The sequence below is a fragment of the Colletotrichum abscissum genome (genome assembly GCF_030869225.1).
Source record: "Colletotrichum abscissum strain IMI 504890 chromosome Unknown Scaffold_28.1, whole genome shotgun sequence".
Taxonomy (NCBI): domain Eukaryota; kingdom Fungi; phylum Ascomycota; class Sordariomycetes; order Glomerellales; family Glomerellaceae; genus Colletotrichum; species Colletotrichum abscissum.
In genome coordinates this window covers 143,554-166,845 of record NW_026850187.1, presented here as the reverse complement: position 1 = coordinate 166,845, position 23,292 = coordinate 143,554, and the positions used below count along the sequence as shown (strand labels likewise).

The 23,292-nt window shown below is 52.6% G+C and overlaps 10 protein-coding genes across 10 annotated transcripts; 4 read left to right on the top strand and 6 right to left on the bottom strand.

Moving 5' to 3' along the window:
* Positions 1 to 863: 863 nt before the first annotated feature.
* CABS01_10720 (O-methyltransferase) lies at positions 864 to 2,267 on the top strand (the record flags this gene model as incomplete). The annotated part of the gene is made up of 4 exons (XM_060544075.1): positions 864 to 1,194; positions 1,260 to 1,386; positions 1,443 to 1,909; positions 1,960 to 2,267. The coding sequence occupies 4 exons, from the start codon at positions 864 to 866 to the stop codon at positions 2,265 to 2,267; spliced, it is 1,233 nt and encodes a 410-aa protein (XP_060398799.1).
* An 857-nt stretch (positions 2,268 to 3,124) lies between these two features.
* Positions 3,125 to 4,204, top strand: CABS01_10719 (NmrA-like family protein; the record flags this gene model as incomplete). Its single annotated transcript, XM_060544074.1, has 1 exon — positions 3,125 to 4,204. One exon carries the CDS (start codon positions 3,125 to 3,127, stop codon positions 4,202 to 4,204), a length of 1,080 nt encoding a protein of 359 aa, XP_060398798.1.
* Positions 4,205 to 4,593: 389 nt separating this feature from the next.
* CABS01_10718 (uncharacterized protein) lies at positions 4,594 to 5,758 on the top strand (the record flags this gene model as incomplete). The annotated part of the gene is made up of 2 exons (XM_060544073.1): positions 4,594 to 4,666; positions 4,719 to 5,758. The coding sequence occupies 2 exons, from the start codon at positions 4,594 to 4,596 to the stop codon at positions 5,756 to 5,758; spliced, it is 1,113 nt and encodes a 370-aa protein (XP_060398797.1).
* Positions 5,759 to 5,919: 161 nt separating this feature from the next.
* Positions 5,920 to 7,096, bottom strand: CABS01_10717 (short-chain dehydrogenase; the record flags this gene model as incomplete). Its single annotated transcript, XM_060544072.1, has 5 exons — positions 5,920 to 6,029; positions 6,082 to 6,175; positions 6,241 to 6,309; positions 6,369 to 6,962; positions 7,019 to 7,096. The coding sequence occupies 5 exons, from the start codon at positions 7,094 to 7,096 to the stop codon at positions 5,920 to 5,922; spliced, it is 945 nt and encodes a 314-aa protein (XP_060398796.1).
* A 598-nt stretch (positions 7,097 to 7,694) lies between these two features.
* CABS01_10716 (uncharacterized protein) lies at positions 7,695 to 10,315 on the bottom strand (the record flags this gene model as incomplete). The annotated part of the gene is made up of 3 exons (XM_060544071.1): positions 7,695 to 8,308; positions 8,361 to 8,638; positions 8,694 to 10,315. 3 exons carry the CDS (start codon positions 10,313 to 10,315, stop codon positions 7,695 to 7,697), a joined length of 2,514 nt encoding a protein of 837 aa, XP_060398795.1.
* Positions 10,316 to 12,442: 2,127 nt separating this feature from the next.
* CABS01_10715 (amino acid permease) lies at positions 12,443 to 14,334 on the bottom strand (the record flags this gene model as incomplete). The annotated part of the gene is made up of 4 exons (XM_060544070.1): positions 12,443 to 12,700; positions 12,757 to 13,877; positions 13,934 to 13,991; positions 14,041 to 14,334. 4 exons carry the CDS (start codon positions 14,332 to 14,334, stop codon positions 12,443 to 12,445), a joined length of 1,731 nt encoding a protein of 576 aa, XP_060398794.1.
* A 960-nt stretch (positions 14,335 to 15,294) lies between these two features.
* Positions 15,295 to 15,635, bottom strand: CABS01_10714 (uncharacterized protein; the record flags this gene model as incomplete). The annotated part of the gene is made up of 2 exons (XM_060544069.1): positions 15,295 to 15,551; positions 15,605 to 15,635. The coding sequence occupies 2 exons, from the start codon at positions 15,633 to 15,635 to the stop codon at positions 15,295 to 15,297; spliced, it is 288 nt and encodes a 95-aa protein (XP_060398793.1).
* Positions 15,636 to 19,209: 3,574 nt separating this feature from the next.
* Positions 19,210 to 19,533, bottom strand: CABS01_10713 (uncharacterized protein; the record flags this gene model as incomplete). The annotated part of the gene is made up of 1 exon (XM_060544068.1): positions 19,210 to 19,533. One exon carries the CDS (start codon positions 19,531 to 19,533, stop codon positions 19,210 to 19,212), a length of 324 nt encoding a protein of 107 aa, XP_060398792.1.
* A 1,482-nt stretch (positions 19,534 to 21,015) lies between these two features.
* Positions 21,016 to 21,303, bottom strand: CABS01_10712 (uncharacterized protein; the record flags this gene model as incomplete). The annotated part of the gene is made up of 1 exon (XM_060544067.1): positions 21,016 to 21,303. The coding sequence occupies one exon, from the start codon at positions 21,301 to 21,303 to the stop codon at positions 21,016 to 21,018; it is 288 nt and encodes a 95-aa protein (XP_060398791.1).
* A 503-nt stretch (positions 21,304 to 21,806) lies between these two features.
* On the top strand, positions 21,807 to 22,004 carry CABS01_10711 (uncharacterized protein; the record flags this gene model as incomplete). Its single annotated transcript, XM_060544066.1, has 1 exon — positions 21,807 to 22,004. One exon carries the CDS (start codon positions 21,807 to 21,809, stop codon positions 22,002 to 22,004), a length of 198 nt encoding a protein of 65 aa, XP_060398790.1.
* Positions 22,005 to 23,292: the final 1,288 nt, after the last annotated feature.

Sequence of the window (23,292 nt, the reverse complement as noted above, 5' to 3'; positions counted from 1 at the left end):
TCATTCCCTGCTCTCATTTGATAGTGGCTTTTCTTGATGGTTGGTCATATCACCAGGTCTCTGGCGCACCGGGGCCTCGGATCGATGCCGGCATCCGATGAGTCTCGCTGGGGAAGATGTCAACGCTTAGCGAGGTCGAAATACCCGCGCGAGGAGCTCATTGGTTGTTGAGCGGCGAGTCCGGTTCATACTGGTGTAGGTCTTGACTGCCGAAGAAAGATCCATGTATGTTTGCCTCCAAAGACTTTCGTTGACATTGAAGCTTGGGGATTTTAACAGCCTTACTCCCCTGCTAATGCATGCAGACGAGCGCCCACCAGAATGCGCTACCCATGTATTGGGAGAGATGTCAGTGACATGGAGATTAACATTGATGATTTGAATTGGCGGTTGCAGAGTAGGACAACTCTGTTGAAGGGCGTATCTGCTCTTGTCTTCTCATAGCGAGGTGACACTTGTGAATAAGTACTTGGCCATTTTACCATCGCCTCTAGGGAGTTGGTTTACATGGAGTCTCGTCCCCAGCGAGCCCACGATGTGCTCGCCTTCCTCTCGATGAATACAAGCAACGGTCACCAGGTTGCCAGTGACCACCCCTCCCAGGTTGGCATTGTCTGCAGCGATATTATGCAGTTTGCTACTATTTGTTTGTCGCGCCTAATCGGCATCCCTGTTCCAACGAAAGACGAGTTGGGTCGAGGTGTTTGCTTGCCAATTCCACCAACACCAAGCTGTCGACTCTTCTCCGGTATAAAATGGCGGGTCCCGAGTATGTGACTTGTTTCTCGTGTAACTTTCGTCTCATCATCCTCGAAAAGCAGTAAAACAAAGTCCCCGATCGGCCGTCAGACTACTTCGTGAATATGGGAGAAATCGCGGCCGAAGCCTCTTTGGAGCTCAGAAAGCTCGCGGTGGATCTGCTCAATGAAGTGGATGCGTATGACACAGCCAACGTCTTGAATCCCAAGAGCGATCGCGACTTCAAGTCTAGTATTATCCAAAGAGCACAAGCCATCATCGACAAGCTCGAGGACACTCCACGGGAGAGGGCTATGAATGATTGCATCAAGGTCGGCGAAATGACCGCAAAGCAGCTCTTTAATGCTTGGGGAGTCTTCCAAAAGATCCCAGTACAAGGTTCAATTCCATACCAGGAGTTGGCTAGTAGTGTTGGATGTGAGCTGCAGCTGCTGGGTAAGATTACCACCGTACTCCTCGGTCTCGAGATGAAGGACTCATTATTGACTTTCCTGTCCTAGTTCGCCTCGCGTGGATGTTGAACTCCACTGGCATCCTGAAGCAAGTCGGTGAGGATGCTGTGGCCCATACTGAAAAGTCCAAAATGTTCATCAATGACAACCCGGACGGGGATCTCACCAGAATCGTGTAAGTGCTTGATTACGGCAATCCACGAGTCTCCTTACGAAAAGCTGACCTGTAAGCTTCGTACATGGCATGGTGTCATTTGCCCAGTTCGAGAAGTATTTCCATGCCTACGGGCTCCAAGAACCACGAGGCCGAACACACGTTCCATACACCTTTGCATACGGCCAGCCAGAAAAGAACGTTTGGGAGGTCTCTCTCCAGAATCCTGACGACAAGAGGATCTTTTTGCGTTCAATGAAGGCAATGGGAATGCTTCTTCCGGCCTGTGGCGTCTACGACTTCTCCTGGATCTCAGATGCCGCGCACTCGGGACTAGCTGACAGGCCCCTTTTTGTCGATGTTGGAGGCGGCAGCGGTCATGCCATGAGGATTATCTGCGACGACTATAATATACCATTCGATCGATGCGTTCTCCAAGATCTTGACACAGTTATTGGCGAGGTCGCCCAATCTCAAGATTCTATTGCCTCACTAGGAACGAAATTGATGGCAATTGATTTTCACAAGGAACAGCCAGTCAAAGGTTTGCCGGTACTCTATCACTTCTCCAGAACGATGGCTAATATGAACCAGGCGCACTTGTGTACTATATTCGTTATTGTCTTCATAATTACAGTGATGACTTGGTGGTGGAGATCCTGGTCTGTATCGCAAGCTCCATGGCGCAGGATAGTCGTCTGTTGATCGCGGAGCAAGTCACGCCGAACCCGCCCTCGGCTCATACGGCAGCCATTGATCTTTTGATGCTGAGTGTCGGCGGTAAGGAACGGCCGAGACAGGTGTGGAAAGATGTTCTCGCCAAGGCCGGGCTGGGAAGAGTCGAGTTTTGGACATCACCGGGCAACCCGCATGGCATTATTGAGTGCTTCAAGAGATCTTGAACTTAGGTGGTTGCCTGCTTTGAACATGAGGCCTGCGTCAATTCGTTACCTAAAGTACTTTGCTTTTGAGACTAGTCTTATCAAATCTCTCCGCGGTGAAAGCTAAAGCCATTGAAGCGCGTGTGAAGCCGGGGGCCTAATCCAACTTTCTAAAGAGGATCGATGACTTAGTCTTCGAAGATTGGTCAGCGAAAGATTATAGCCACTACCTGTCAAATCATTGTCAGATCCGATTACTGATCAAGCATTTGGACATCACGTGTCTGGCGCCCTTCTCAAGACAAACACTTGGCAGAAAGGAAAACAGGGTACTTTGAATGTTTCTGCTCCCTTTGACAGCGAGCCTCATTAGTTGCTTCCATCACCAAGGATCGTGGAATGGCAGCGCACATGCAATTGATGAAGCGTACCAGCTTTGGCAAGGATATTGGAGTAGAAAAATATGCAGCCTTCATTGTATTCTGATCCTGACGGTAGTTCTGCAAGAAGGCTGTAAGTGCCTTTGAAGCATTTGGGCCCGTGCTTTGTTTGCTGTCTGGTCATGTTTCCAAAACACCGTCTTCATTGGTGGTCGAAGGGATCACTAATCACCTAATGTTGATTGAATAACTAATCAGTGAGAGCAAGTCTAGGCTTGTCTTCTGACTTCACATTGCTTATAAACTACAGGTAAAATTACGTAGGGGATCCGACGGGAGGAAGCGAGGAAATATCAAGTATCGCTTGTAAGAGAGATTATAAGAAAATGCCCCCGGCACCTTGCAGTGAGAAGAGCAGCGTGCATTTGCGGTAATTGACAAGGATCACTATAGTAAGCGCAACTCATAATTCTCAAATCACTTAAATATCTCACCAATATGGCAAACCGCCGTATCTTCGTCATTGGTGCCACTGGTGCCCAAGGTCTTCCCGTCTGTCGAGGTCTTACCAAGGATGGAGGCTACAGTCTGCGCGTATTGACGCGTGACTCCAGCTCTGCGAGGGCGAAAGAGCTCTTGAAACTCGGAGATGTTGAGTTCATTGAGGGAACTTTCGCCAACGAAGATGACCTACGCAAGGGATTCGCCGGATGCTGGGGTGCTTTCATCAACATTGATGGCTTCAACTGCGGCGAGAAGGCAGAGACCTACTGGACGATCCGCTGTTACGAGCTGGCGGTGGAGCTCGGGATCAAATTCTTCGTCTTTGGAAATCTCGACTACGTTTATAAGAAGAGTGGCTATAACCCAAACTTTCGGTGCGGACACTACGACGGCAAGGGACGCCTGGCCGAGTGGATGCTACAGCAGAGAAAGGGCAATAACATGGGTGTCGCCATCTTTACTACCGGCCCCTACATTGAGATGACAATCTCTTCCAAGACGATCATGACGCCACGGGTCGAGAACGGGATTGTCACATGGAGAGTACCTCTTGGTGCAGGCGCAGTTCCCCACGTTGCCCTCGATGATTGCGAATACTATGCCCGTTGGCTCTTCGATCACCCCGAAAGATCTGATGGGATGGATCTGGAGGTGTCCATTGACCATATTCACTACGAGGACCTAGCAAAAGCGTTTGAAAAGGTCACGGGAAAGCCAGCTCAGTACATTGACACCCCCATGGACGTCTATTTCGACAACTTCCCAATCTCCAGCCAGCCTGCGGGTTACAACGCTGATCCCGCGGATCCGGCGACTATGTCAGTTAGAGAAAACTTCTCGGGCTTCTGGACAATGTGGACAAACTCTGGGGGCAACAAGGGCGTCATTCAACGTGACTACGCGCTCTTGGACGAGATTCACCCAGAGAGAATCAAGACGGCGGAGGAGTTCTTCCACAGAGAGAGCGAGAAACGTCGTCTTGCTGGTCTTGGGGAGCTTTTTGAAGTCATTGAGGCGAACAATCTTGCATCCATCCTGAAGCTTGGCGAGGATAACCGGAAGGGGAAGTTGTAGTTGATTAGATGGGGATTGCGACTTAGGTAGCGAGAATATCGAGAATCAAGCAGTTTACTAGCTTTGAGAAAGTAATGAATATCGGTATCTTTAGATCTATGCATCTTAGTTCGACATTTCCGTGATAAGTGTTGAACTTTCTCGTTCGAGGTATTCGAATACACCTAACTTGGCACCCGGACATTGCGGAGATTAGGCTATACTCAAAGTCCGCCACGCAAACTCACCAAACCTCCTCCAGTCAAGCCACTTGTACAGCATTCTAACAGCAAATTTGAATACGTCAATCTGTTGAGATACAATCAGATCCTCTTTCGTACGTGTTTCAAAGATTGCAGAACTCATTTAGTTGGTAGTTCAGGTTCAACTATTGTGACAACCACGTCAAAATGCCCCGCAGAAAGATGCCTGATGCGAAGGACCGCCGGAAGCGCCAGAATGCCGACGCTCAGCGGGCATACCGTATGTAACCCAAGAACTCGCATTTGGTGTATCTTACTTACTCAGAAATTAGGCGCGAGGCAGAAGACTAAGGTTCGGCATCTGGAGCAGATGGTCGCCGCTGCGTGGGTAACGCAAGAACCAGCAGCGCAAGACTGCGTTAAGGAGGTTTCGGTTTGCCCTCCTACTCGTTATACGGTAGCCGAGCCATCAAACGACAAGATGGAGGCATATACCGCTTCATGCAATCTTACAGCTTCGGATATTTACCGGGCGTTACTATCCCTCTCAGCGCATGAAAATAAGAAAGGTTGGGGCATCATGGTGAGGGAGAACTTTACACTTCGTGACGTTGTCAAGTACGGGTTGATAAACATGGGATACTCCATGGATTCGGTACTGTACGAGAGTGCCTTGTCACTGTCATCGCGTGAGTGGATCGCAGCCGTGAAAGCGCGGTGCGTTAGTGTCGATATGCGGCAGGTCGTCGTTGCTGGCCTTACGATACTGGCGCATCTTACGGCACCGACCGACCAGCCGGCGCTCGAATGGCTCCAGCCAACTCATCCCAGACCCCCCAGAAATGTCATTCATCTAAGTCCGATGTCGTACGCGTCGGCAATGCGTGCGATAGCAGCTCAGCTCAGTATAACGACAGAGTATTTGATGGACGAGAACGCGCAGTCGCTGTTCTGCAGCACTGCACATAGCAGCCTGAGCGGGTACGACAACGACTCGAGCGACGATGACGCGGCTCTTGAAAAGATCACCCCGGATCTGAGGCCGACTTTCATCCAGCGGTCTCGGGCTCATCATCCTTGCTTCGACTTGATGCCTTGGCCATCTTTCCGATCCAACGCCATCGTACTCGCTTCCGGGGCCTCACCCCAGATAGATGAGGATGACCTCTGTATCGACATGCTGGGCGGGGGAGTTCAATGCTGGGGCTCCGCAATGGGCTCCATGCATGGACGTGGAAACGGTGTGCCGTGGGATGGCCGCAGCTGGGAAGCAATGCCATGGTTCCTGGAGAAATGGAAAGGAGTTATAGGGGATGATAAAGACGGCATGATACAGACTAGTGCTTGGTGGAGGAGTTTGCGGGGTTGCTAAGAGGCAGGGAGCCATGGGAACGACAATACGTGATACATCTGTGTACGGATTTTGCAAACTCGTCTGGAAAAATTTGTTGTAGTTATTAAGTACACATAGAGAGGACAAGAAAGGGAGACAAAGAGAAACATGAAAAATCTTGATAGGGTGGCGTCAATCCATCACGAAGTATACGGCTTGAGCTGTTTCTCCGTCCACTCCCAGTACTTCTTGCCTAGCTCCTTGTCACGCAGATCCTCTCGTCCAGCTGCGAGTTGACCAAAGGGTACGACTAGAACCGTCGTCAGTATTGGATACAACACTTCAAAATCAGAGCAACTTACCCCAGCCACCGTTGTTCTTCTCCGTAATCGTAGGGCTTAAGCCGGCAAAGAGCTCGGTATATGCGCCATTGATCGGCTTATGCGCGAGGAAGTTCTAGTGGACACATCGAGAGGTGGTAAGAGACAAAGGAGTTTTGAAGTTCTCTGGGCAGAACTTACTACAATGATCCGCTGCCATAGCGGCATGGTACGCTGCAGATCCGTCATAAAAATTCCGGGGTCAAGACTCTGCCGTCGCTGTCAATAATTGCATTCATCCATCAGTTCACGGGCGGTCGCCAACTTACAACGCTGATGATCCCTTCTCCAGACACTCTTCTGGCAAATTCTGTTCCGTGCAAGACATTACCGGCCTTGCTTCTCGCGTACTTTTGCATCTGACTCTCATCCTTTGCATAATCCATATTGCTGAAGTCGATCGGCGGCTTCGGTGCCCTGGCCGCCGTGCTAGAAGATACCCAGACAACTCGGACGGAGTCTCTGGCTGCAACCTTGGCCGTGCCGGAGAGCACCGGGTGGAGGAAATGGGTAAATAGGAATGGAGCGAGATTGTTGGTGCCCAGTTGCAGCTCGTAGCCCTGCGCAGTCTTGGAGCCCGGCGGCGGGGTCATGACACCGGCGTTGTTCCAGAGGACGTCGAGACGAGTTTCCTTGCTAAGGAATTCTTGGGCGGATTGCTTGACTGTGGTCAAGTCGTTCAGATCCAGGTGGAGGTATTCGGCATGGCCATGGGAATTGGGATACAGTTCCTTCAGCTCCTTGATCACGGCTGCGGTCTTGGCTTCAGACCGACACGCCATGTAGATTTTGGCGTTCTTCTGGTAGAGGATCTTGGTAAGTTCTTTTCCGAGGCCACCTGAGCTTCCTGTGACAATGAAAACCTATGTATGTCAGTTTTGAACCAGTATGGATAAGTGGTATAGAATACGGAAGGTACCTTGTCGCTCTGATCGGGCAAAGTTGCTTCGGTGAAGCTGGCCTTTGGCGGGAACATATTGCTTAATGCGCTACCCATTTTGCTGGATTTCGAAATGCTTGAGACGTTTACAGGGCTCGATGACGACTCGTGTCAAATGGATCATGATCGTTCACGTTTTATATACGACTCTGTAATGTATGATAGTCTTAGGTCTACTTTCAGTTCCGGCTGGCTCAGCTGCAGTCAACGTAAGCATCTATCAACAATAGGGCCGGGTAAGTTGGCTAGAGACGGAAACGAATCGTACAGCAGGGAGAAAACAAGCGGCATGCCACTATGCAAAGCTCCATAATATGCAGTCAACGTAAGCAAGTAAACCTTAATTCAAAATCTCTTGGAATCCAGGCTCCCGGTCTTTGGCTGGCCCGCTTATCTCCGGACTTGCACCCCGGGACCCCGTGCCTTAAGTTTGGGCCGGGGCCGCAGCGAAACAAACCACTGTCTATGGTGGGATGCACATAGGCTTGATACGACAGCTTTACGACATCGTTGCGAACCGACACCCTCCTAATGCGAGGCAAAAACTGCTGTCAATGATGAATTGGTGATAGAATGATTGGGTATCTTGAGTACTACATCAATGGAAAAGAATGAGCAGTAAGAGTACAGCAAATGGCGCAACATGCCCAACAGCTCATGGAAGGTAGCTCAGAACGCTCGCGTCTATCCTCTGGCTATTTGGATCTTGGTAGCCTTCTAGTCCGTAGTATGGCAGATCGTGTTGCTGTGCCCCGAGCAACTCCATCCCAGGTGTGATCGTAGCCGGTTCTTGAGTTGCAAAAGAATGATTGAACTCCAAGCCCAGATTCTGCCCCTTAGAGGGCGACTGCGACTCTGGATAAGGAATATCGGCAAGAAAACCAAAGTCGAAGTCCGGAATAGCGGGATCACCAAATATGTCCAACGGATCCGGAATCTCTGGCGTTGTGCCGCCAGTCGTCATGGTTGACGGCGAAGCGTCGGTCGCCGTGAAGAAAGACGCTGCCATCTCGGAGCTTGAAGACGCATCAACACTCAGCGCTTCTTGCAGTCCTCGCTCTTGGTTCTCAAGCTGTTGGTAGCCCTTGAACAGCGTGAGCTGGAGATTCCGAGCAATGTCAATGACCTTTTGCTTCATCCCTTCCTCGACGAAACTCAGCTCACGCTCGACCTCTTTTTCAAGCTGTCGGCGGACCAGCGGTGGAAGTTCACGGCGAAGATAATCTTCGTAGCCTCCCAGATTCTTCTCGGCGTCCTCTGCATTATGGTCTGCAAGAATTACAGTCAGTTCCTGCTTCCATCGGTAGGGGCATAAGCTTACACGGTGACGGAATTTCCCGCTCTCTCACGTCGGGGAAGAGGATACGGTAGACTTGAATCCACTTCTCCGCTTCGGTGAGTTCTTTGATCGACGTCTTCTTCCGAGAACGAAGCTTCTTCTCTTGATCCTGCGTGATGCCATCCAAGACCTCCGGTTCGCGTACGTCACAGGCGTCCAGCGAGCGGGCGTGGGCTTGCAGAGCCAGATGGGTCTCGAAAGACTGCGAGCACCGCGGGCACGAGAACTTTGGAAGAGAGTGCTTGCGATAAATGTGCTCCCTGACGGGTCGTTAGCAGTGAGTTGAGATCATGTGGGAAGGGAGGATAAACGTACTTGATACGGTGAACTTGGTCCCAGCCTGGCCCACAGCATGGTCGCTGGGATTTGTACTTCCTCGGATTGTGCTTGAAGAAGGGACACGCAAGTTTTGCGCCCACAATGGTGTCTTCCTGGACTTTGGACAGTTTCGCTCGGGGCAGTTGATTCCCTTCGTCCTCTTCCTCTTCTTCACCCGGCGCTCGACCGCCTGCAGACCTGTCGTGTTTTCTCGACGAGTTTTCCTTACGCCCCCTTTTGCCTGTGTGCATAGTCACTGTGCTGGTGTCACCCGCTCCTTTCTCTGCCGGTATTTGCCGTGAAGCTCCTACCGGGTGCGAAGGAGCGGGTGATCCTATGATCGGCCACGCTGCCGAGACAAAGGATCGAGATGTTGATTCTGGAGCAGCACTCCGTTTGCTAGAACGTGAGACTTCTTCGACCTCGCTTGCGCTCATAGCAGTGTAGCCTGATCGCGACTGCACCTGCTGCGGTGGTATGAGTCCTGGGACTGGTGCTTGTGCCGCTGATGCCAGTGGTGGTATCCCCGCAAAATCTACCATTGAATCGGAACTTGGCACATAGGTCGCAGATAACTGCGAACCTCGTCCCATTGGCGGCGGTGGCCTTTGTATTGAAGCCCCTCCATACTTTGACATTTGTGTTCCTGTTTGTGGCCCCGGCCTTCGGCCTCGCTGGGGCGGCGGTGGGAGAGCAATGTTTGAATATCTGTGGCGAGTGACGGGTGCAGGAGCACTAGGAGCTGGAACTTGACGATACATGAAGCTTTCGAGTTCATGCCCTCTTGAAGAGCTCGCCGTGCTAGTAGAAACACTTGCCAACATCGTTGGACTGGACTCGGGGAGGGCCTCGTCTGCAGCATCGCCGCCAGGGGCAGCTTCCAACAAGGCTTCCTCTATCTGCGTTTCACTCCCTTGCTCCTCCTCCTCTCGCTTGACTTGCTTTTTTATGTCAAGCCAACTCATGAATGATGACATGACCCTATCGACTATGAGGCGTTGGACCTTCTTTGTAGGGTCTTCGTTCTGAATCCCTGGCTCATCCTCTGCATTAGACGCGCTGCTCGCGGTGTCGCCTTCAGACATCGCGCTTGATCTCTCGAGCGATCGGTGACCGGGACCCCGGAGCTGGGTCGTGATATCGTTCTGTGAGAATTCTGACTTGACAATTTGATCTGCGTTCAATAAACGATTTTCGACGACTTCCCTCAGCGCGTCATAAGCTGCGCCATGTCCATGGACGTCCGTATCTTCGACCTTCTTTTTCTTCTTTTTCATCGTCAAATCCAGGGGCGAAGAAGATTTCTGGCTAGTTTCCGAATGAGCAGACTCTGCATCAAATGCGGTAGAGTTTGTGCTGAATCCTCGCTTCAGGTCTGGTGAAAGTCGTTCTAGCTTGACAGGTTTCTCGCCTTGAGTCTCTAGGGTGGCCCGCAGAGAGTCTCGAGATGGGATTTGAGCGGAAGCGGCCGGATCCGGCTTTTTGTCCCCCTCTTGGAGTTGAGCGGAGATGACTTCGACATCAACGTGCATAGCATCGCTTGGATGAGATGAGCCGTCAGACAGGTCTCCATCATCGTCGAAGGGAGCCTTGCCCTTATTGGGGGGCGCGGGGCTCATTGTGGCGCGCTATGTACAGGCCCTGTCTGTACAGCGAGGTGAGGTAAGCTAAGGCCGATTCCGAAAGATAGAAGCCGATATTCAGAAGTTGAACCGAACGGATCAGATACGAAATTGAGGTAAATCAGAGCTTGGAGATGGGTGAGATGCTCAGCTTTGAAGGGGGAAATGGCTGTGGTGAGTTGTGCGCCGCTGCGCAAAACTCGGGGGGCGCACTGCGGCTGAGTGGACCCACATGGCCGAGCACCGCGCCCCACTGCCTGTACCTGCCGGCCGGCTCTCTCCCTTACCGATTCGACGCCCGCGTTGTAATGGAGAGGTGAGGTTATGTCTTGCAAGAATACAAAGTTAATATGCAGTTACTATAGAATGAGAGTACTTTTATGTGATTCACTGTCAGAGCGGGCAAAGACATATGAGTCTGTTGCCAAGAGTACTCTCAAGGCACTTTTGTCTTGCTTGTTAGGTACCTTGTTGCCGATGTATTCCACATATCAATGTTACCCTGGTAGATTCTCATGTTCGTCTCGTGTAAGTTTGAAATATTTCGAAGCTTACCTTCCTCGAGAACTCATCACTCCCTTGCAGAAAGGCTTCATTTTCATCATCTATCTTACTTATCCGTGTGTACTCTGGCAAGGTAAACGACGCTTTCCAAGGCATACAGATGGGCTCTTCATCAGGGTAGACATGCCTCTGAAGGGAGGAAACCTGAGCCAGTCAAACAAATTTCATCGTATCACATCGTGTACCTTAGATAGGGATGCTTGATGATAGGATTACATTACCTAAGCATTTGGCAGCAGTGTAGTGAAAGTCATATCTGGAAGCCTGGGCTAGCAGATGTCTCTATGGTTGGTACTAAGTGCGCCATTCCTGAAGCACGTCGTCCTCTCATCTTACAAGTGCCAGAGTAAGATTCCAGAAGCAATTGCGACTATCAGTGAAAGCTCAGCAGATGGGCTGAACATTGCCTATCTCCCATCAAAGAGGAAATTCAGTAAGTTCAGCCGTGGGTCTGACATGTCCTTCAGCGGGGCGTTGTGGGGAGACGTGTGTCAAAAGGGCGCCGGAATGACATGTAGTCAACGCTATGGTGTGCTAAGGCGTTTTTGTCACCCTGTCACGCAGATTGAGCGTTGTTTAAATGAACCCCAACAGCCGTCTTTTTGATGTTTTTGTAAGGTAAAAAAGGCCACGATGGAGCAACCAGAGCAAGGTTCTTTCCTGGTATGCCATTTACTCAATGGCTCCTTCCCTCGAAAACCTGGAATCATTCCATCAGTTCTTTCCGGCCCGGGGATACTCCGTCCGACTTCCATCGCAACCTATTGCCCGACTGCCTCCAACTACGACTGATAGAAATGTCTAATACTCACCAATGCGGCAACATCTATCTTGTTGATTAACCAGCCCGACAATCCTCACGAGACCTCAGAATCACCGTGCCGCCACCCGATATCGCATTCCGATTTTACTAGGTGTTCTTCTGGCCCTGTCAGTTCCTCGGGATGGGTCACTGAATCCGGCTAGGCCTTCTTCCCAAGAACTATCTGTCGACCGTGAACCCCCTACGCCGAGAGATATCAAACAAGCCGGACCAACCATCTCCAGTTACCGCTGTCCGACAATCGGGCATCACCTGCTCTTCTGGGCTGGTCGCCCTTATCTTCACCAACAACGCTCGCCTACCTTGTGTTATCGCTGCTGTTGGCATGGGCCACTGCTGAACGGCCGCTGCTCTCCGAGATAAGGCACACACTTGGCCTTGGCATTCTCTTGGTTGGCGGCGCAGCTTCTGGGCTTATAACTGCGCCATAACCCACAGCTCCAGAGATGCCAACCAGATCTCTTTTGAGAGTGGTTCACGGCGGAATACACAGACAATCCCCATATTGCTGTCCTAGCCAATACACAATGAGAGCATGAATTGCAACTGGTACTTTCAACGCATGGTAGAATATGAGTATGAAACAGATTTGATATCAAAGCAATTGTGGTATCTTCATTTTGCTAACAATTACCAGGACGGTAGTCCCATCCCGATCATCCTCAACGCAAGATTTTGATTAAAATATACATGAATGCGGCAGCACGTAGTTTCCCCTTTGGCAACAACAACACCGTTTACCACACCTTGTGGAGTGCGCGCCTCCATGCGGGGAGCGAGGCGATGTGTGCACGGTATGCGTGGATCTCGTCCCAGTCAAGCTCACGTCGGCCAGTGTCGACATCCATCTGGGCAGTGCGGAGCCAGCCAGTGCGCTTCCAGAAGAAACCACCAAGCCAGAACACAATGACGACAGGAAGGGCGAGATACGACTTGAAGAAGCCTTCAGCGTCGTTGAGCTCGGTCGTGCCAGGGGGTGCGATAGCAGTGTAGAACTGTGGATTCTTGTTAGCATGCAATCTCTGATCCCGTCAGAAGAGTTTTCATTTACCTGAGCAGCAAGCACAATGAAGCAGAGGAAAAGTCCGATCCAGGAGCCGGTAACGCCACCGATGGCCTTGAATGGAATCTCGTCGACGGTGTGGCCGTGGTAGGCCCACGCCTTGCGGAAGCGAATGTGCGCCAGGCAAATGGATCCCCAGGTGAAGACCGCAGCCAAACCGGAAAGAGCCAACAGCCAGTCAAACACTACAGGACCGCTTGCGCTGAGGTTGATATACGCCAAGGGCGAGAAAATGATGACAGCCAGCACGGAAGGCAGCGGGCGTCCCGATCTATCAATATAGGTGAAGATCTTGGGCGCATAACCCTGCTGGGCGAGAGCAGTGAGGGTACGCGAACCACCGTAAACACCAGACACACCAATCGACACGACAGAGACAAGGATGACCACGTTCATGAAGTGGTCGAAGCCAACGAGACCGGCGTACTTGCCGACCAACACGAAGGGAGAGGCCTTAACATCAGAGTAGGCGGATTCGGAGAGCAGCGCAGGGTCGTCGGAGGGGATCAACAGCCCGACGAAGAACAGGCCCAGGATGTAGAAGAGCGAAATACGCCAGAACACCTGCTTAATGGCACCGGGAAGTGTTTTGACCGGGTTCTTAGCCTCGGCGGCAGCAAGACCGACCAACTCTGTACCGGAGAAGGAGAAAGCGGCCGTGACGAACACAGAGCAGAATCCCTTGAAGCCGTTGCGGAATGCGCCAGGGTCATACCACGTCTTCGCACCCTGGTACTCGCTGTATCTGCCGCTGGACGGTCCGCCACCGAGGACCAGGACGAGGCAGATGATCATAAAGACGACAGTAGCTCCGAGCTTCAGGCAGGACGACCAAAATTCCTCCTCGGCGTATCCTATAGATCCGAAGATGTTGATGATGATAATGACGACGAGAAAAAGTGTGATCCAAACGGCGACGTTGACAGTGTCATTCCAGTATGCGACAACAAGACCAGAAACAGTCAACTCAAGCGGTAGTACGATGGCCCACTGGAAGACGTAGTTCCAGCCCATGGCGAAACCCCACGAAGGATCGATAAAGCGAGTCGAGTACGTGTAGAAGCCACCAGAGACGGGATACATAACAGCGAGTTCACCCAAGGCATACACTGCAGAAAGTCAGAATCTGTCGCCTTTGCGGGGTTTGCAGGGGTTTGAAACTTACCGACGTTGAACATCATGATACCCACGAGAACGAAGTCGATCAAGAGCGATCCTGGACCCTACTTCTGCGTCAGTAACCGCTGCCGACAGGCGAGGCACTATACTTACACCCTTACTCAGAGCACCACCGGAACCGACGAAGAAACCAGCACCAATGGAACCGCCAATGGCAATCATGTGGAGATGACGGGAGCTCATGGCGCGTTCGAGCTCGACAAGGCCCAGACCATATTCCTTCTTCGTGAAGGACTTCATGTTCAGGCCATTGCGTGTTGCCCAGCTGTCCTCGCTGATATCGCCTCGGATCTCCTGTCCACTGCCGGTGTCGTAGCCAGGAAGGCCACCGGTGGCCTTCTCATCGGCCTCAACCTTGGTGGGCACAACCCCTTCTGGTGCAGCCATGGCGATGGATTTCGCGGCTTTCTGGGGTATACAGACAGGCAATGTCTGTTACAAATGAATGCTGCGGGAGGAGGGCCCGAGAAGAACGGAAATGACGGAGAAAAATGGTTGTCAAAAAACGAGACAAACCAGATCAGACGGGGGAAAGGGGAGGTTTATGAAGGAAATGCCAGTCCAGAGCACAGGAACCGGCGCGCAAGGACTAAGGGTTCTTGTCAAGGGCGGCAAGCGGATCCAGTCATGCATGGAAAGCCGATAGGCTGAACTTGGTTGACGATGGAAAATTACACACAAGAGAAGGAGGGAGAGATGAGGGTCCAGGGCCGATCGAGTATCAAGCTGGTCTATCCAACTTTGCCCCCCTCTCGACGGGCGACAGACGCAGATCTTGGCAAGGACAGGATATGGCAGGCTATCCTGGCAGCAACCCCCGTTACTTGTTGCATACGACTTGGGGGAGGGATGGAGGCGATTTGGCTTTTGGTCGTGCTTCGATACGTACCAAGTCCTAGGGCAGGCCAGCGGGAACGAGCGAAACCTTCCCCGTCGTTGAGTCTACTGCGTAGGTACTCCTCTGTGTTCGTACAGAGCACTACTGTCTGGGCGAGCTGAGGACGAGGTACCTGGTGAGTTAGGCGGGCTGGCTGCGGACAGCTTTCCGGTATGCATGATGCACTAACGAGGAACCCAGGGACGGGTACAAACCCATATTCGGCCGAAGAAAGGGCAAGCTGTCGCAGTCGCAGTCGTAACGAAGTGGATTTGGACGAGACCCCGTCGCCAGCGACCGTGACCTGGGGGAGACGAGAACCACAGCAATGGGATGTCACCCTGCTCTCCACCGTGGCACCGAGACATATGCGTACGCCCCAGCCGGGCGATTGAGAAAGCCTGAGAGCCCCCAGATACCTAGCGTGGGCTGTGCTGGTTGGCCAATGGGCGACTTGTCACTTGAAGCCGTTAGCAAATGGCTCCGAAAAAGTGGCCGCCCCTTCCATTGTCCATTGCGCGCTGCCTCCTCAACGTTATCTCAGGATCCAGTCCGACCCTCCTCCTCTCGAACCTGTCTGTGGAGCTGGGGCCCTGGGGGGCATATGTGAAGTGGAGAGCACGAATCTTTGGGCCCGGGTCGGTGAGGGGAGATGGTCCACGCAGAGGTCCAGGTCCACGACGCTGGGGACGAAGCCAGGAGGCTAGCCTGCATTGCAATCTGCGTGCTATAGTCCACAACAGTCTCTGCTGCGATCCGGTCACTCTGTCTTCCCGGTACACTGGAAATCGTCGAAGTCGAGGAGGCTCATCGGGAAGAAAATCCTGCAGGTAAGCCACACCAATGATGTCCAACCAGGCTTCTTGCCAGGGTTGCAGCGGCTTTTGCTACACTTCTCGGCACGGCATTCACGGAAACTGGCTGTTCCCTAACTTCCCTTTCAAGAGCTTGGGTTGCCAAGAAGTCGACTGCGGCCAGACAACTGGCTGGTCCGAGAATGCATGTGGTGTGGGTGGACCAGGGGGGGCTGATCTTGGCCGCCCCAGGTTTCCATCATCCTTGAAGAGCCCCGACGTCGTGCAGCCGACAGAGCCAACGACCGCGGCTGGCACAAAGTCTGACCTCGATGCCTCAACTTTAGCGTACTTGCTGCACTGGCAGCGCTACCGCATGATGGCTTGTGATAGTGCAAGTTACCCAATGCGACAGATACACGCACCGTCATCGCTTCTTTTCGAATGAAGAAATCCTGTCGAGCCAGTGTTTGCGCAAGAGAAATGGAGGAGAGGTTCCAAGGGCATTCGGCCTGCCGGTTCAGCACTGCGTTTCGTTTCGATCACAGATAGTTGGAACGGGGAGTTTTCTCTTCTGCAATCAACAGGGGAAGAGTACTACTACCTTACGCAGCAGGTGGAATCGGTCCCACCCCTGGTCGATAGCTCCCGGTGTTCCCATCCCTCCCTGCAGAACACGACAACTTCGCATCGTCGCCGGCGTAGGCCCTATCGCGCGGCTGTGTTGGTTGCGACAGTTGGTTATAATGTAATATGGTTGACTAGACATGATACGTCTGCGACAAAACCCCCATCCGGTAGAGGTCCTACCAGTTCCCCGGGTGAAGAGGCGCAGGTGACAATAGCCACTCCTCTTCGACAACAGGGTTGATGACAGAGTGTCGCCTTTGCGTCTGGTGATGTGCCGCTGCGTGTCGATGGAGATGCGGCGCTTTCGGAACCAACATCAACCGACCTTGACAAGTGGCAATGCGATAAGCTGTTTGATGGTGTTCTCGGCTCATCCTATAGGCCGGCACGTTTCGAACCAGCCATCAGTGCGCCGTCAGCTTTGCCTACTTGTCTGCCTACCTTACTTATGTGCTTACTTTTACCTACTCTTTGGTTCCTAGTCATCCAGTATGAACGGCAAAGGGGGGCAGAACTTCTAGTCTCTCGCGCCAGGAAGGTCGATGGTGGCAGCACCACATGTCTGCGACCCCCCCCCCCCCCCTTTCCGCCAATTCCAATAACCTGCTTGACTCTGAATATCGGTCATTTCGGTCTCTAGCCATTGGCGATTGCCAACGCCCTATCGTCCCCTGCGACCACCATTCTGCAATGGCTGCAGTAGGTCGCATCCTTTGGGCGGCGGGTGACAAGCGAATCCCAGCATCACTGCATGGCCAGGCAGATCAAGACCTTCTACTCGTCCTTCTAGCGTCCTTCCATCGGGTCCTCCCTCCAATAATGTCACTCACACGCTTCGCTGCATCTCGATTTGTTACTCTGAGGGGCATTGCGATTCTGGCTGAGACTCCCGCGAGTCGCACCCACAAAGTCAGCATATGAAGTCATTTGCTTCGTTATCTATACTTCCGGTATCAAACAGGTGGAAGTTCGAAACGGGATGCTTATCTACGCCGCAGGATCATGGATCCCACTGCCAACGCCAGAAGCACCACACATATGCGGATCCAGTTCGAACATTGGGCTGCCGTACCCACCATGTATCCGTACCCTTGCTCGAGGAACCTAACTTGGGTCCAGTTTAATTGGGGTGAACTCGGGGAAACAGCCAGGAGCGTGTGCTGACCCAGGTGAGTCCGCGTGCGGTGTCGGTCAGGGGGAGAGGGGAGTGAGGGGGAGACTCGGGAGAGGGAATTCCCTGGGCCTGGGATGAAGCCGCAAGCGCGAATTTCTCACGCAATTGCAGGCAACCTAATCTTCCATTCGTACGGCCGCCATGAACGCGCTGAATGGACTGGGATTTGAACGACATGGAGCAATGAGTTCCCGTACACGACTCATTACATCCGCATCGCACATTGCTACATACAGCTCTTGTCAGAGTAGTCATCTTTCGAGCGAGCTCGCTGGGATTCATCTAGACTTCAACGTGGCCGCATCTCAAGAAACATTTTCGTCGGTTCGATAACAAGTACCCTTTTTTCCCTCCTTTTCCTTGCGGTCGGTATGAAGTGAACAGCTCGTCCGAACAACCTCGCCGAACTATTTAGGCCTGCAGTATAGTCCGCGTCTGGTTGCAGCGCCAACGCGACCATAACATTCCCAGCCCCAGGAGGCAGGCCGTAAATGATGAGAAATTACCCACATTGGCGGCACGGCAGTCGCAGACGCCCCGTATTCGAGATTACTCCGTGTCAAGAGGCCTCGAAGCGGCAACTAGCTCCTTTCCATGCCTCCTTGGCTGCATCAGTCAGTATCTACCTTACGGATGCAAATTAGCGCTTCTTTTGCTATGCAAGCTCGCAAAGTTTATGGGCAGATTTGATGAGGCGGCGACGGTCCATCCCGACTGCGTGCCTACTGCAGCCACACGGTAACCGAACAGCCTTGAGCCTGGCGAACAAGGCCAAGAGTAAAGCGCGCTTGATGGCGTGACAAGGTAACAGTGGTAGGGATTTCGATTCCTCGGTTAGGGCCGAGAGGCGCTGCGCTACCAGAAACACACCATCAACGTCTTGTTGGCTTTGGAGTTGGCGGCAGATTGACTTTCTCAAAGACAACCTGTATTCGTAATTACGTGAGGCGTGGTGAAGCCATCCACGCCGACGCCGTGTCATGGCCCACGCTTTCTTTCGACAGCAGGTGTGGAGGAAGTGGGCAGTGTCCGGACCATGAATCCAATCCATGGTGATGGATTAGCATCCTCTGGGGAAGCCAAGTGAGGTGCCCATTCGCGCGCGAGAAGAATTTTGTACGTAATGGCGTGCGTTTGACGTTGGCCTCTGCTCTCGCTTCTTATCTCTCCAGACTCCAGTTTAATTGTAGCACTACGGACATGTGGGTGGGACGAGAGACGAGACGAGGGTCTCCTGCATTCGGACTGACCGAAGATCGCAACGAATGGATTCAAGGACCCGCTTCGAATTGGGGGACTCTTCCCTCTGGGTGGTGGGACAATCTCACATGGCTACGGGGTTTGGCTGATATCGGAAATCAGCGTCGACGACTGTCAGCAGAGCAGCCGCGCCCTTCATCCGTGCTGGTTCGTATCATGAACTGATCGACATCCGACGAGAACGAACGACTCGGAGTTGTCGCGAGTAAAACCTCGAAGACTCGCATTCGGGGGTAGAGTTCACGACAAACGATGTCCGTGCAGCAATTACCTTATTTCGATTGATTATCTAATTATTGGTGGTCCGTTGGAAACATCATGTCCAGCAGACTTCGTTAGAGGCGTCGTTGATGTTGCTGTTACCGCACGCCAATAGTAGCATCACCAGCTGAAAAACAGGCGTTGAGAAGCGACGGCTTCGGACATTTTACTCATGCGCCAAGATCGCGTCAGACTCGATCGCCTAGTCTCTTCCAAAATCGAAGCTGAAGGCGAGGCGACCGTGGTCCTGGACACTGAAGCCCTGGCTATCTACCCGTTCGTCTGCGGCCCGCGGTCTTTGAGAGTGCGATGACGAAGAAGGAATGCCGCTGCCAGCCCAGGCTTCCCCCCCCCAGAGGCTTGGGCCGTTTGATTGATCGCCGTGGCATGGCCAAGGGCTGCTGCAGACTGATAAGGCACACGCACACAAACACTCTAGGCTTGGAGGAGGAAAGGTTTCCGGTTGGCAAGCTCATCTTCCAGGGCTGAACGCCCGCAGCGCAGCGTGAAGGGCGGCGGGAAGGGAGGACGGCTTGGCCGACGATGCGCTTTCCTGGCCTTGCCTTGCCTCCCGGTCGATTCGGTAGCATAGCGGCGGCTTCTTATCTCTTGATGCTCACTCGCGCCGAGCGGATGACTACTTTAGATAGGCAGTAATAGAAGCCAGGCCTCCCCTCCCCCTTCAACCCCCCCGGCGGACAAGTTGTCTAGCATGATTTCCGAAGCCCTATGAGGCTGCAGGGCGCAGAAAGACGTTGGCTATCGACTATTCACATTTGGCCTAGTCTTGGCTAGGATATTTTCGATGCTTTCCGTGAGGGGAGCCCAAAAGTCGAGCTTCATCCGGTCACCGAGATGAGGTAGCCGGGTGATGGGTGTACCTACCTCAAATCCGGCCGGCCTCGACGTGTGGGAAATCCTCTGAGACAAGCACCAAAGGATCTACGTCTGCGTCAATTGATCGGCGACCTATGAAGGCAAGGCACGTTGAGATCAAGTCGCGTCAGGACTGTAGGTATCTATCGGAAAACGTTAGTCGGCATCGGATGCAAGCGAGATGGATTTGATTTGCGTCACCCATTTCATTCAGCCGCCAATGAGCACCAACGGGCCCGGCGTCGAAGGCTGATTCTCTCGCCGTGCCGCTCTTTTGCAGCAAGCCACGTTTGAAGGGCGCGGTCGCGGTCGCAGTCGCAGTCGCAGTCGCACTTTATCCCACACAGACAGACAGACAGACAGACTGCCGAGGTGGATGATATGAAAGAAGTGAGAAGACGTTGCTTTTCACGGCAACGGCATGAACTCGGAATTGACAAACAGAAATTGACGCATACTTTGTTTATTTTACCCCGGAAACCACTTTCCCCGCGAATCCACGGCTTGGAAGTTTGGTAACTCCAGCAAAGAAACTCCATCCATTACTTGATCAAAACCACTTTTGCCGACATCTCATTACGTACGGACTTGAAGAGTCGAACCCGGGACATCTCCACATCGGCATCCCATCTCGCTGCCTGTCTCCAGTTTCCCACGTTCCCGTCTCCAAAGGTTCCAGACTTCCAGACTTTCCAGCGAAAGGAAAAAAGGAACCCGCCAGCCCGCACGGCGGCGCATTGCGCACGCACTTCACGCACGCGAGCGCTGGAGCAGAGAGAGAGCCGGGCTCCATTTCCCCGCGATTTCCACACCAAAATGGTCAGGTCGTGACACATCCGAAGCTGGCCGCGAACGAATCAGTCTCCGGGCAATCGGACAGACGAATACCTACGTACTAAGGTACAAATCTAAAACAATTACGATTGACTTTGCTGTACAGAATTATGGATCCATCAGAGACACTTACGACAAATCGCCCGGATTGAGGGCCCGCGTGACGTTCAGCGGCAGACGATCCCTCACGCATGGGGACAATGACGAGGAGCAGCACTTTCGAGTCTATTGTCCCAGTCTACTCTCGAGTGCATCAACTCGCCTCCGCCGTATGAGCCGTCTCTGACCGGCTCCGCCTCCGCACCCGCGAAGCTCGCCCCTACCGCTAATCGACCTTACCCCGCCTTTCTTCCTCTAGTAACCTAGTGTCCGTCGATCAGTTTGGCGAGGAGCGATAGAGAAGCGCTGAGCGCACGCGGTCGTTTCGAAGGCGACGAGGAGGAGGAGTGTGGAGGTGGTCGTGGAGGGGGTGGAAGCTCATGCCGCGGCTCGGGGTGCGGGAGACCAACGGCGCTGGCGGCCCCGGCGATGCGGGGTATGCGAAGACACTGCTGGTGAATGTTGGAGGCGACGACGAGGATAGGTTGGCGGCGCTGAGGGATGCTCTTGATCGTTGTGAAATTACGGCGGGTGTCCATCTTCTTTTCCATTAGGAGAGGATGCTGTTTTCTCGGGTGCCGGTAGTCCGATACAAATGGGTACTGCTTGTCGAGTGACGGCGCGTGTAGTTTAAGTGGTACGAACGGGAAACCACATCTTTGGTGTCCTCGATCCTAACGTTGCTTTTTCACAGGCGAGTTTGTGGTCGAAGGCTGGCTACCTCGTAGACCTGCGGGTTGTCCTTCCCCGTGGGTGCACCGCGACGATGGGCGAAATTTATTGACTTCGGTGGGTGATGTGATACTGGGCGCGTTGATGCATCACACAGGGACGGCGATATCTTCAAAACCTCGAATATTACTATACCATCTACCTGAATAAACATGGTGTCTAGACGACTCTTTTCAACTCAATCTCGCGACTGCTTTACTTAACGCATTCGTCTCTTGCATGAGCTGAAATGCGGCGATGCTCATCCTGGTGTTTGTATAGCTGCCGCCATCGAAGGGCATTTCTACGTGACTTCCACCCACATGAAGGGAAACCTTTAGTAATGAATCATTTAGAATACTCCATTGGTCTTTTCTGGCAACGTTCAAATATCCAACGTGAAGTGGCTTGCCTCTTCTTCATAGCCCTACCCGCGCTGCGCAGGCAGGGTGAAGGCGATCATGCGATCCAGGAGCAGCACAGGTTCCTTTTCCTCTCGTCTACAATTACATCTACAATGACGAAATGTCAAATGGTATGAGTAGCGTACAGAGGCGCCGATGCCTTGGATACTGACACTCTGCCCTACAGTTGATCCCGTGGTAGCAGCTCATCTCGCTCCGATATCTAGGTGTCCCGCGCGAGCTGGCATTGCGGAACAACGCTGGCGACAGACAGTGGCTCTTGGACCGATCCAAGACAATATCCTTGCTCTTGATGGTCGGAGAGTGGACGTGCTGAACCCCTTCTGCCTTTGTTGCTGTTGTCGGTGGCCGGCTCGGTCGCCGTGAGCTTCATCTGGTTTCCAGGCTTGATGAATTGACCTTTGGGGTAAGGTCGTCCTGCCATCAACAGTATCGCTGGGTGGGCATGGCATTTTGCTTCGGTTGAAGGGTGAACGTGCCGTAACACTATAGGTAAGCGGATGACTGATGCTGGGTGTGGTGGAGGAGGTTGAGAGGGACGACTAAGTCGGCGAAAGGGCGGTCATGAGCTTGGCTACATACCTGCGTGACAGCATGATCACACGTGAGGTCTCGAGAGGGTTTCTATCTGCTTTTTCTTGAATTGGATGTTCATCAATTTTATATCATTGGATTCATGCCAGATCAAGGCCTCACGGGGTTCGGTTCTCAGTGGGTATCTGATGACCGACGAATGCTCCGATCAAGACATATCCCTTGATTGAAGGAAGAAAGTCTGAAGACTCCAGCAAAATCTGGGAAGATTGAGAGCTGCCCCCATGGCTCTGGTGGGACTGAACTGGCTGCGTTGCTGTGAGGAAAGGGCGATGCCTCCTCCGCCGCTGCCTCACTCAAAACCTAGGGATGGGTGTCCCAGGCTGTCTTGGCATGGGATCTCAAGACTCACGAGACCATGATATCATGGATAATCAATAGGTCTTGCAATTCACCGTATGCCTTGTGTTGTGCAGAGGGGCTATTGGACTTGCGACGGGCATATCAGAAGGACGGCCTTGAAACCGGCCTTCACCTCTGATAGCCAAACTTCCATGATGTTCCTCTTCAACTCTCACCAGTAGACGCCCCTGAAGTAAACGACTTAGCCCCGAAAGTTTATGCTTGGCATATCTCTATGACTGCAGCGTGTCTACTCCATAACGTGGCCTCGTTGATCGTTGCTCGGCTCGGGCGATTTCGACCGTTGCTTATTTGTTAAACAAAGTACCGCCAAGGCAAACTATTGCCCTTCTATAAGATAAGACGATATTATGTATGCTCCACGAAGCCTTGGCGTCCTAGAATCAAGCGTTGTCGACCTGCTCGGGCGGCCCAGTTGTGCTCGCCGTGGAGTCTGCCTGATGATAA